At 36.6% G+C, this 13389-nt stretch overlaps 2 protein-coding genes across 3 annotated transcripts in view; both read left to right on the top strand.

The window, feature by feature from the left end:
* Positions 1-11743, top strand: part of LOC134751677 (irregular chiasm C-roughest protein-like) — a 77846-nt gene extending 66103 nt beyond the window's left edge. The window contains exons 3-4 of the mRNA XM_063687122.1: positions 6456-6605; positions 11472-11743. Of these exons, the coding sequence (XP_063543192.1) occupies positions 6456-6605; positions 11472-11743 (422 nt within the window). The remainder of the gene's footprint in view (positions 1-6455; positions 6606-11471) is intronic.
* Positions 11744-11843: 100 nt separating this feature from the next.
* LOC134751772 (nephrin-like) overlaps positions 11844-13389 on the top strand; it is a 267799-nt gene continuing 266253 nt past the window's right edge. The window contains exon 1 of one of the 2 annotated variants that reach the window (XM_063687242.1): positions 11844-11905. In XM_063687242.1, the coding sequence (XP_063543312.1) occupies positions 11863-11905 (43 nt within the window). In that variant the 5' untranslated portion in view covers positions 11844-11862. The other variant, XM_063687241.1, reaches the window with a different exon arrangement.

Below are 13389 nucleotides of genomic sequence, written 5' to 3'. Positions count from 1 at the left end.
GTGGTAGGCATGTTGATATTACTTAATGCTGATTTAAAGTAGACCATCATACTTGCTATAATTGAGTTTGAGATAGTTTTTCAATAATAATAAAAAAAACTGTTGGTACACAATTACCCAGTGAAGAGCGAAGAAGACAATTAAAAAAAATAAAGTTTATTTTCCAAGTAGGCATACTACCATGCGCTTATGAACGTCAAATAAAGTTACACCGGCTCTAACCCACATCTCTGCCCTAGATTTAAATCCTTCCTGAGGACACATGTTAATATTTATCCCTCGACTGACTATACCAAGCCAGGTGCAGTTCATCCTAATTACCGGTTTCTAGTTACTATCTACCGGTTATCGGTTTTTTCTCGACCGGTTTTTGTCGAGGAAATGCGTTCAGATACCTGCCGTAAACCAAACTGACGACCGAGGTCATTTCACTATCTCTCTCACTCTCGCCGTGGCCACGTAAGCGTGAATGGGAAGCTACGATCCTGGTCGCCAGTTTTGGTTTGCGGATAGTATAACAGTAACTTGACTGGCCGGCTTTGGACCTTATGTGGTTATAATAAGGTTGTGTTTGTGTTAATTGTGGTTATAGGACGATGGTATTTTTGATGCAAGTTTTTGTTTGAGGTTGGTTCTATTAATTGGAAGGGATGTGATCGAATGAAATATAGCTTGGAAACTTCATGATTATGAGGAAGTTATTTTTTTATTTAAGTTACTTGGCAAATAATAATAATGATTATTAGTAATGAAAATAATAATAAGTAATATATATAAATAGGTACTTGTTTCTAACTAAAAAATACCTAACTATTTGAATATGTTATTAGAATGTTGCATATGTTACATATGTTGAAAGAAATGGCTTTTTAGCGATAAGACCGCCTGGTGTGATATATTATATTGACACCGAAATGCTCTAAAAAAAATCTATTTGAATTTGTCTTAAAAATTTCTAAATCGTTTAATTTTCATTTCATTGTCAGTTTTAAATTTTACCTCGTTACTGTACTTTATAAATATTCTGTAAAAATATTACAGCCACAGGTTTTCACTGAAAAAATGCAGGTAAAAAGAACGGAAAACAAGTGCTTTCATGTACACTTTTCACACTTACAAGATGCGTTGTTCCAAGCTTCACGAGAAATAAGATCAACCGAACCAGTCTGATGTAAAACTCTTAATTTTTTTTATAATAAACTTCCAAATATCATCACTGAATTGGCTGTTAATAAATTTAAAAATTATGTAAAACGTAAGCTTATCTCTAAAGCCTATTATAGCACACAAGACTACATGAATGATGAAACACCGTGGGATTAAGTGTGATTGAAAATAATTAAATATTTGTTGTTATGTTAATAATGATGAAATTAATAATTCAATGAATATATTAGGTAATGCGTATTTTTTGACATTTATTCTACAAAATTTCTGAAATTCTTATTATGAAATTTGACATTTTGACAAGTTTTTATGAACAATAATCACTGGATCAATAAATTGCTCTGATTGTAGGACTTGACACTTTAACATAACATTTTTTTTTAATTTTTTTTTTTTTTTTTTTTTTTAAAGTGATTGTTGCCAATTGGATAAAGAATATTTTGACTCTTGACTCTCTTGAATTCTTTATTCGTTTATCACAGGTACACAAATAGAGGTAGACCACCAACCTGTACATTATTCTAAGGAACAGCTATAATGATGTGCCTTTTCGCGTAGGTACGAAATTATTATTTAGTAGTAGTAGTAGTTAGTAAATCACTTTTTAATACAGTTACAGTTTACAATAAGTGCTACTTTTCGTGGCTGTTTAGCGTGCGGAAAGTTGGTTTAGGCGAACTAGTGCTATTTACTTTTCCAATCTTTTTAAATTTTTACTTGTTCCAATTCATGACTACTTATTGATGAGTGTTAATATTAGTTTCCTTTAAACGTCGTAATCAACATAAAAACCTACTGTTAATGTAAGAATACGAAAAATATGATAATATTTCATATTTTATTACTTACCTCTTCATCATTATAAGTATTATAACACGTTTATTTTTTAATGTTGAAAAACCATTCTTAATAAGTTGTCTGAATGGAACGGAACGCTTGTCAAAGAAGAGGCGTATTTTCTTACTGCAAGAATGTTTTAAGTTTCCAAAGGCAACATTAGATATTGTTTTTATAAATATACGATACACAAATAATCGTAAATAACTATATTTAGGTAATAATAGTACAATGTTTTAATATATACAATTGTTTCTGTCTTATAGAACATGCATTTGAAAAAAAAAAAACTCATTGAAGTGGGTTTAATAATAATAACAAAATCTATTCTAGTCGAATAAAATCTAGAAGAAAAACACCTCTTCATAATGTCAACGTCAATGATGTCACAGAATTAATAATATAAAAGTTCCGAAGAGCGTTCCGAATTCCATTCCTTACTTGTTGATTTCTTATTTTTTCGCAACTGTATTAAAAAAACGTCGTTCGATACACGTGCGGAAATGTCATTCTTCACTCGTCCTGAGTCCGAGATATCTCGGTACTCGTGAAGTAATGACATACTTTCCGCACTAGCATCGAAATGTACTATTATCGTATAAAACAAAAATTGTTAACATGAAATTCATATAAATTTAGGCACAAAGCCTAAATCAGCCCTTAATGCTGTAGTTAGCTCCTAGGTCTCTTTAGGTCACATAACACTGGTTTTTAAGGGGGGCTTAAGAACGCGCCAGACAGCCTAAGAGCCTCTTCCAGTCAACTCGGTTAGGCTCCATACAAGCTAATATGAGGGTTCTTGAGTGGGCGACGGGTGAACGAACTCGCACAAGGCGACATGCTAAAGTCATACTAAATACGTGAACACTGTTTTTTAGGGTTCCGTAAGGGTAAAAACGGGACCCTAATATTACTAAGACTTCTCTGTCCGTCTGTCTGTCATCAGGCTGTATTTCATGAACCGTAATAGCTAGAGTTGACATTTTCACACATAATGTATTTCTATTGCCGCTATAACAACAAATACTAAAAAGTACGGAACCCTCGGTGGGTGAGTCCGACTCGCACTTGTCCGATTTTTTAAATTGAGGTTAGTATTTTGAGAAATTAACAGATAAATTACATAAAATATCATGTACCTAATGGACACAATGTTACCTTGAAACAACATTTAGTAGGTATTTACGGAATTCTTATCATTCGTAAACACGTCGCATCGGTCCGTAAATTTTAAATTTTGACCTAGGGCTGTAATGTACGTATGAAATTAGGCAGTTTTTTTTACCTTTTGTTTCCTAACGTGTGATGCTTGCCTTCAGCTTCGGGCTTCAATTCACACTCGGTCGAAAATTCTTCTTTACGATTGATTGCGACGTCCATTTAATTTTAAACTATTTATTTTAGTTGGTTAGTAATTTTTTTTTAAGTTATGTGTAAGGCCCATTGTTATTTTAATTTTTTCTGATATTTAATTTAAAGCCAAAACCGCTACATAGCCAGAGCTTCGAACCCGCAACCTTTGACTTTAAAGCTATGCTCGTTACAGCTGTTGTTTTTGGGTCTGTTGTTTCCCATATAGTTTTAAGTCGTAATGTATTGTTTGTCCACATTTTCGTTGGTCATATTGTTTTTCTTAGAAACGCGTAACTTTTCAGGATTGCCATAAAACAAACCTAACCTAACCTATCTATAGGATAGCCTTAAGAAAATCCTGAAATGTTAACGGTTTCAGTATTATGACTAATGATAATTTATTTATTGATTAAAAAAAATTACACAGCATTACAGTAGGTACTAATGCACTGCGAAATTTAGGACAGAAAGTAATACATACAAACAAGGTACAGTATACAATCTGGGACTAGGTATGACATTTTTTTTTTTTACACAAATTCAAAGAAACGAGGTATATACACAAAATAAAACAATATACAAAGAAATATTAATAACTAACTGAGGACGGACGGTCATCCATTGCCTCACAAAGGTTTTTGCATTCCTCACAAATTAGCCTCCAACTACCGGCAAAAACGTCACAGTCCGGAGCCGACTTGAGAAGTACGTTGATGTAGTGCAAAGCGCGAAGCCGTGGTGATTGCCTGTACGCCGCAGTGCAATATGACAATCATTACATTATGACTTTCAATAATTATGTCAAAGAAAGGGACCCCGTCGTTTTTATCTTGAAGAAGAAATTATGGATTTCCTGCTATCAGAGAAATAATTTTCCTGTCATTCTTGTTCATAATACTGGAAGTTAAAACAGGACTGATTATTCCCTTAAGACCGCTAGACCTTTTGAAGCTTCAAGTGATATCAGATTTATTATAAATTAATCTTAGGGTGTGGTGTAATGTCAATGGAAAAAAGCGGACAAGTGCCCCTAACAGCATTTATACGTCATTATGACGTCAGCGACGTCATTATGATGCCATATTTACGTCATTATGACGTCGCTGACGTCACTTTGCTACCTGGGGCGAGTCGGACTCGCCCACCGAGGGTTCCGTAGAAATTAAACATTTCTTTTTTTTTATAAAATAGTTTTGAGATTTTTCCCTGTACCGGACCGTAGACTCAGGTCTATCAATACATGGTTTAAAACTCGACACCTCCACGCGTTCCCGAGATAAAGGGTCTTGACAGACACAGACGGACGGATGTACGAACAACAAAGTGATCCTATAAGGGTTCCGTTTTTTTCCTTTCGAGGTACGGAACCTCAAAGTACATAAAAGTACATTTCATTCATGTGTTCAAAATATTGACTTCTTGGGCTCATTTTATTTAGAATCATCTGTACATTCACGCCTCACGCCTCATATATGAAAAAATGTGTTCCAAGATTTCCTTTCCAGATCGTCACATTTTTGTATGAATAATTTATTCATTATGAACGTGACGCACTAGAAAAAAAAATTTTCATACAAAATTTTGGGACACTTTTTTTTCCATGTATGAGGCGTGAATGTACAAATAGTTCTGAGTAAAATAACCCCAGAAGTTAATATTTTGAAGACATGAATTTGGAAAACGCTCAGAAGAGAAAAGTGCCTAAGGCAGATTTTTTAGAAATAAAATAAGTATATACTAAAAATAAGTAAATATTGTAAATAAGGTGTCTGCGCAAAAACGGGCCCAGTTCTTAAGCTTACTTTTATCATTTCATACTTTTATAAATATTATGTCCATGTTCGCTAGACAAAACTGCAATTTCACTAGTTTGTACTGTGTTCACTCAAATGATCAGTTTAAATAGTTTTATTTCATGAATAACTATCGCGGTAACCGAAGGCTATATTATGGAGGGACCATTCAAAATAACTAATGAGATGTGTATAGATATTTTTATATTTTATTTCTTGTATCATAAAATCGGTCCTGTTTTTAAAATCTTCTTAATGGTATGACTAATGCACTTTATTTAAGTGCAATGACATTTGATTCTTATCTTAATTATCGTTTTTTTTTATTAGCTAAGTGCAGATTTTTTTACTTCTATAAACGTATTAAATTAGTTATCTTCAAATTATATTTGACAGCAAGTTTTAACTGTCGGCATTTTCAAAGAAGGTAAAAGATTCTTAATTGTTAAATACGCTTGTAATACCTACATTTTATCACCTTTTTAAAGTAACTAAATTAGAATGTTCGTAAAAAATGAAAATAAACGAGAAAGTAGTATATTTATGAGACAGCTATTGAAGGTAATATTTAAACTAAATTAAAATTTACATCTCTTTGGGGCATTCCAGAAAAGTGTCGTATTTTCCATCGTATTTTATCGGAAACGTTCGTATTTGTGACATGTTACTTCAGTCAACCTCAGTACTTTTTGTACCGAGACTGACTGAAATGGAAACGATGGAAAATAATTATGCACTATATCTGTACGTGACGCTATTTTTTTTTTTTTTTTTAATATAAACTGATCGGCGATTGGCCCTAGTCACACCTGATGGAAAGTGAAGACAGGGCCTAAGATGAAGCTCACCGGTTCAGTAACAGCCTATTCATTTCTTTAAAACTACTGGTAAAGCTAAGAAGCCGATATTTGTCATGATAATTTAGCTTTAAATTCAACTGTAATACTGATAATAATACAGATTTCTAGAGGTTTCTGGAAAATTATTGGACACTTAATACGACACGACTTCTTCTTTAAAACTATGCTGGAAGGGCAGATGGGAAGGAAGAGGGTAGGCGAAAACCCAGACACAGCTTTTTAGATCAAGTGAAAGAAAAAGTAGGGTTCGTGTCGTATCAAAAAGTCAAAGAGCTGGCGTAGGATAGGGAAAGCTGGAAGATACTCCACCGACAAGAGAATAACTCTTAAGTTAATGATGATGATGATGGTTATTAAGGTACCATACGCATCACGTCCCCGACAAAGATCTTTTATGTGAAATGCTCGTTTTACTTATATCTCAACCATATTTTCTTCTTTCCAGCGCTGGCGTGTGTAGCCGGCTTCCAGCAGCAGTACTTCAGGATAGTCCCCCGAAGCCTGCGAGTTCACGAGGGTTCAGAGGCAGTTCTAGAATGTGCTGTCGCTAACCTGGCCGGGCAGGTGCAGTGGGCTAAAGATGGATTCGCACTCGGTGAGTCCTCTTAATTCTTATGTTCATTTTCATACTCGTTTACTTCATTTTCGTGTTCATCTGTATTCGCGAATTCACGTTTTCAAAATGGAACAACTTTTCTTCTTTTGTAAGTTAAATAGCTTTAAAGTACAACACTATTAATTAACGCAGATCATTTCAATACATTCGCAATTCAAACAAATAGTCTAATTAATGTATTGATAGTGCTTCGGCAATTAAAATGATATCATAAATAATATTCGAATGATTGTCACAATCACCACGAATTGTGTATTCATTTAAATTATGATAATTGGATATGAAACCTCATATAATAAAGAATTCATGAGTAAATTTAAAATAATTATTATTTTTATACATCCATAAAATGTTTCATAATAACAAAATTATCAAAAAGATAATTGCTTTATAATAAAACGGAGTTGTTCAATGATCTATTAGATAACTTAAATATATACCCATTTTTGTTGACAACACAACAAATCTGTGACTGTATCTGATACGAAAGTTTCTATTTTAACGTCTTAAAAGTTAGGTGATTTCCCTTTAAAAGAATACTTAATGCCCGCAAGAAATTAAAATGAGCTGGGATTTTAACTTCATTTCACGACAATTGCAAACAAATGAGTTTCTTTATTCATTACTTGAATATATCTATTATACTCATTACTATTACATGGGTATTCACAACACAATAACATTTCCATCTTCACCACTTAGACGTTTAGCAGTCCTCAACTGTGCGTTTCTCCAGAAACTTCCTGCCTCGCACAGCTAAACTGTGGAATGAACTGTCGCCTGCGGTATTTCCGGACTGATACGACCTTCAAACCTTCAAGAGAAGAGCGTATATTAAATTCTGGCGACGCTTTTACAACACCTCTGTGTATCCATGGCAGTGGGCTGACCATCAGGTGATTCCTCTGCTCGTTGGACCCGGGTATGTTCTTAAACTACGTCCAAATGAGAGGTATGGGCACAGTGAATGTCATCTCGCTTTGTGTGGTAGGACACAGCACAGCGGATGTCATTCCAGATCTAGAGCAGAGCCCAACTAGGGAAGTACCTTACAGAAAACCAGCCAAATACCACTAGACCTTACTCATAGTGTTGTGTTCCTGCCGGTGAGTAAGGTTGCCAGAGCTCAACGAGGGTGCAGTGTTAGGGTCGGCAACGCGCTTGTAGCTCCTCTGGAGTTGCAGGCGTACATAGGTTCCGCCTACGTCGGTAGCTTGTTTGCCACCGCCGTAGTCTAAAAAAATCACAAAAAATCAAAAACGCTAGTTGTCTATAACTTATTACGCCTAGTGTATTCGACCGAGTTGTGATTCGAAGCAGTGAATGTTGCATTGTGGCTGTCAACGTTGCGTGATTCCCGATGTACTCGTATTCTCTTTGGTTTGACTTTACGATGCCCTTTGTTTTTAAAACACGACGAAGGGGATGTAATGTGTTTTGGTTCGTTGTCCGTATAGCAATATTTTGACTGTTGTTTGTTACATTTTTTCTGAGATGTTTTAGTTTTTTTCTGGTTATGGACTAGAAAGTCTAGTTTTTGGTTCTTTTCATTAGTTCCATTCCTTTACTGGATAATATAGGCATTAGACTGGATAGATAATATTTTTCGAACTAAAATGGATTGCATTACAAGTTAATGGTAACATTATTTGGAATCTGTCTGTAATTCTCACATCTGTTGTGAGATATCGTATTGCCACATGTGATGACATTGGTAGTTATGTGATATATTTTTACTCCGTATACAAAAAAACTTACTAGTGAATCAAAGTTTAGGTCGTATTTCACGCAAAATTATTGAAGTTCAGGTTTTCTCTTTTATTTATTTACCGGTATTTTTGTATGAAGAAAAAACCGGTTCCGAGCCTTGAATTTGCACGAGACTGTTTCTGGTATTATACGCTACAAAACGCTATATTTTATGACTTGGGCGGTAAATAATACAGTCATCTCTAGCAGTCAATGGCGTCATTGATCCGTGAATTGTCATAGCTTTGCGTCGCGCCAATAGCGTAGTGTATAGTCTAATCAAAACAGCTTCTGTTTATGAAATGCCAAATACAATTAATCTGATAGTATGGCGACGCATTTTGTGACGTCACAATGAATCTACCTCCTTTTAATAAGGTTTTATTAATTATAAAAAATGGTAAGCGCAAATTGTAATGTGTAATATTTCCGTAATTTTGATTTTATTACTACTGCTATTGTCAGTTACGACTGTGTTAAATAAACGCTATCGCTTTTAACTTGCAGCTGTCAATGGCTTCACTGATCCGTACGAGTACGTTGTCGCGCTAATTGCGTTTATCAGTTATGCGTCTATTGGTTTACCTAAACAGAACTACACGTCTTGTAAACGCTTCCTCTTGTAACTTGCGCCCTAATAAAGCAGTCAACCAGCCGTCATCTCTAGCTGTCAATGGCTCCACAGATCCGTATGTTGTCGCGCCATTGCGATTGTCTGTTATGCCTGTCTTGTAAACTGCACTTTTGTAAACGCTACGTCTTGAAACTTGCGCTCTAATATAGCAGTCAAACCTCAGTCATCTCTAGCTGTTAATAGCTCCATGATCCGTATGTTGTCGCGTCGAGCCGAGTGCGATTATCAGTTATGTCTGTCTTTGTGTAAACTACACTTTTATTGTAAACGCTACCTCTTGTTACTTGCACGTTAATAATACAGTCAACCAACCGTCATCTCTAGCTGTGTCTTCACTGAGTAGGGCTATGCATGTATCGTTGAAAACTACACTTGTCTTAACCTTTCGAGACCCGAACAAATATGGCAACATACAATACCATAATACAATATGGCGACATATAATACGGCATACGGTACATATAGCTGGCTCCCCAGGGAGCCGACGGGTCGCGAAAGGTTAATATTGCCTTCGGTTACCGCGATAGTTACTCATGAAATAAAACGTCGGGATGTAGTATAAATTCAATATACGCGATATAATCCGTTTTTATGGTTTCACCTTGTCTTGTAAACGCTTCCTCTTGTAACTCACGCCCTAATATAGGCAGTCAACCGTCTCATGTATTCACATCTACCGGCTGGAGTCGGGCCATGACGGAGCGCATTTTCAATGTGGCTATACATTATGTATGGCAGACGCGATGGAGTCCGATCGAAGCCGTCCGCGTCCGCGAGAAGCCGACCGGCTTGCGGCCGTACAAATGTAAAATGCGCGCCGACTCCTCACTCCACCCGTTCCATGGGAGACACACTTGAAGTCGCGCTAGATGTGTCTCGCGCGAGAACGCAGCTCATGCTAGCAGGTCAGCTTCCCTTCAGCTTCATCTTTAGCTGTCAATAGCTTCACTGAGTCGCGCCAATTGCGATTGTCAGTTGTGCCGTCATCTCTAGCTGTCAATGGCTCCGCTGATCCGAGAGTTGTTGCGTCGCGCCAATTGCGATTGTCACTACTTGATGCCTGTCTTACTGTGTGTGGAGTTTGATTGGACTGTTTGATATCTAGATTAACTAGATCGTGTAGGCTTTGAACTTTTTGAAACACAAAAGGAGAGAAGTACTGCTAATGTAACTGACGAATAGATAGGTAATGCTTTTTTTGTTCAGAATCACAGTAATTTCCTTTTTCTTAAAGTATTAGGTTGGTTGCTTGTTACCTAGTCTTATAAGAGATCTCTTTTACCTATTTAAGTTATTTGAGATTTGTTTATGAAGGTTGATTATGAGATCAATTCATCTCTGTTTCGAGTGACAAATTCACATAATCTATCAATAAAAAACGCATTTAACTGATTTGCAAGACCGAAGTGATCCCATAAGTGTTCCGTTTGTCAAAACAAAGTTTCGCACGGAACACTAAAAATCACACTTGTTGTCGAACAAGCGAAGCGAAGTCTTAAGTTCAACTACGGTTAAGCTTTTTTTGTCGGTGTGGGAATGTAGTTACAAATCACCCCTCGGCTCTTTCTACTGAATACTGAGAAAAAGGGGTAAGGGCCTACCCCTTATTTATTTATTTATTTAAGCCTTTATTTTTCCTTAAATAGTTTTACATGATAAAAAAGTTTTGTAATATTATTGTTTTCCATTTTTACTATTTTAAGGACCCCTGTTGGGTATAGGCCTCCTCCATATCTTTCCACCTTTCTCGGTCTTTTGCCTTGATTAGCCAATTTTCTCCGGCTGTGGCTATAATATCCTTGGACCACCTTGTTATGGGTTTTCCCGCCTTCCTTTTGCCATGGGGTCAGTGGCCACACTTTGTGACTTAAAGTTTAATAGCCACCGGTGTTTCCCGCAATGTGCGTATTGTGATCGCGGAATTACTACCACGACGCCCCCCAGAACTAGGGTTAAGACATTAAGTTATTATTACTATAGAAAAGCCATACCAAGCAATGAAATTATCGCAATCACAACCTGTAACATGCGACCAAGACGTCGTAAGCGCCGCAAAATTCATGGCGCTTACGCGTTTAGGTCGCGAGATTCACGCTCCGCTTCTATTGTTTGATGTCAAAACAACATTATTAACATGGCGCATAATACTGGTTCTTTGTGTCGGTTATAAGTTAATAATACCACCAGGTGTCCACGGAAGACCAGCGTCAGCGTACTACTTCTGTAGGACCTGGCATTATGCTGAGTGTTCACCTTTTTCAGTGTAATATACAGTTTAAAGTCTTTTTTTCTCTTTCTTTCTCTGTATGTATTGTATAACTGTGTATACTGAAATAAATGATATTCTAAAAATTCTATTCTATTCAATTCTACTTAATAATAGTTTAATGGGTTAAGCCTGCATGTTCCAAATGTTTTTGCTCAAATTTTCATATTTCTAACTTACCTATTTTCTTCCCCAGGCTTCTCCTCCGTCATACCCGGCTACCCACGCTATACGATGATCGGCGACCGCCGCCACGGCGTTTACAACCTTAGGATAGTGAACTCAACGCTGGAGGACGAAGCGGAGTACCAGTGCCAAGTGGGACCCGCGCAGATGCATAAGGTCATAAGGGCCAACGCGTCACTCACTGTTATAGGTAAGTGCGTTTACAACCTTAGGATAGTGAACTTAACGCTGGAGGACGAAGCGGAGTATCCAGTGCCAAGTGGGACCCGCGCAGATGCATAAGGTCATAAGGGCCAACGCGTCGCTCACTGTTATAGGTAAGTGCGTTTACAACCTTAGGATAGTGAACTTAACGCTGGAGGACGAAGCGGAGTACCCAGTGCCAAGTGGGACCCGCGCAGATGCATAAGGTCATAAGGGCCAACGCGTCGCTCACTGTTATAGGTAAGTGCGTTTACAACCTTAGGATAGTGAACTCGACGCTGGAGGACGAAGCGGAATACCAATGCCAAGTGGGACCCGCGCAGATGCATAAGGTCATAAGGGCCAACGCGTCGCTCACTGTTACAGGTAAGCTTTGCTTTTTTGTAGTCACTTACATGGTTCGCATGGTCACAGGGCGGACACGCTATACATCAAAAATCACTTGCGTTTCTATGTGTGAACGGCACGTCTGTACACTAGGGTGTCCCGAATTTTTTTTTTTTAGTTTTCACCAACGCAAGACCTCTCAAAAGTTGCGTAATTAAATGTAGATTACAAAAATATATTTAAAAATGTTATACAAGTACGGTATTAGGGTTCTACAGACGTTTAAAGTTTTGAAAAAATTGCATTTTTTATCCATACGAAATATTTAATCTTTAGCTAAATTTTCAAAAAAAAATAACTTTTTGTTATATTTAGTTGTATAACATACTTGATATTATGATTTGCGTGAAACGAAACGTTACCATTGCATTCGCATTTGTCACGTTTCAACTTAAAACTACCCTCAAATTTCAACTTTTGTCTAGAATGTTTATGACTTGACTCGCGAGTGTTTTCTTTGTGCCTAAGTTATTATTTATGCTATAAAAGTACAGTTGAGTTAATTAGTTACGATTTATAAGTATGAGTTCAAAACGTAGTGCCACTACTTGTGCTATATTGGGATCGTTCAAAGAATTGGATGCGTCATAGTGTGAGTTGCTTAAAAATAGTACTGAGCGGCCGGCAAACGGCCGTCAATCTGCTGTCGCTGGGCGAGGTAATTCGAGTCGGGGCGGGGCGGTGCGTGGCCGTTCTGTATGATAAATTGTTAATACTATTACTTATTCTGTGGCATGGTCCTTAACAGTGCGTTTCTCCAGAAACTTCCTGCCTCGCACACATAAACCGTGGAATGAATTGTCGCCTGCAAAATGCTACAGGTATGAAAATATAAAGTATAGGGTAGGTGCCTATGATTTAATGACCTAGGTATACAGCTTTTTATAACGTCTCTCAAATACTCGACAGTAATTAAAACGAGTCACTTTATTGATAATGGGTCTTTAAATATCCATTTAAAATTACCCGTTTTTTTATTGCTCCCAAGTGTATTTGTAGGCTTAAAACAATGCAAATGTTACCTTTTCAAACCCAAGTGTACATTAAAACTACAATATACAAAAGACATTTTCGCCATAACTATGTGTTATTTGAAAATTTACGAGCTTCCCGTATGTTTGAGGAAATATAATCATATTTTTGCGAACGTCGTTAAATATACGGAAGATACGTCGCAAAGAGAACAGCCTATTCGCTTTTTAAAATTAAATTAAAAATTAAAATTAAAAATTGTTTATTTCAGACATTGTGTCCATAAAAAATATTAGTTGTAGTACAAACTTAAAAGGCTATGTTAGTGTTACATGTTAATTATAAATAAAGATAAAGGCAAAAAA

This window comes from Cydia strobilella, chromosome 23 (assembly GCF_947568885.1).
Source record: "Cydia strobilella chromosome 23, ilCydStro3.1, whole genome shotgun sequence".
Lineage (NCBI taxonomy): Eukaryota > Metazoa > Arthropoda > Insecta > Lepidoptera > Tortricidae > Cydia > Cydia strobilella.
The sequence above is the reverse complement of the archived record's forward strand: the minus strand, read 5'-3'. Positions and strand labels throughout refer to the sequence as shown.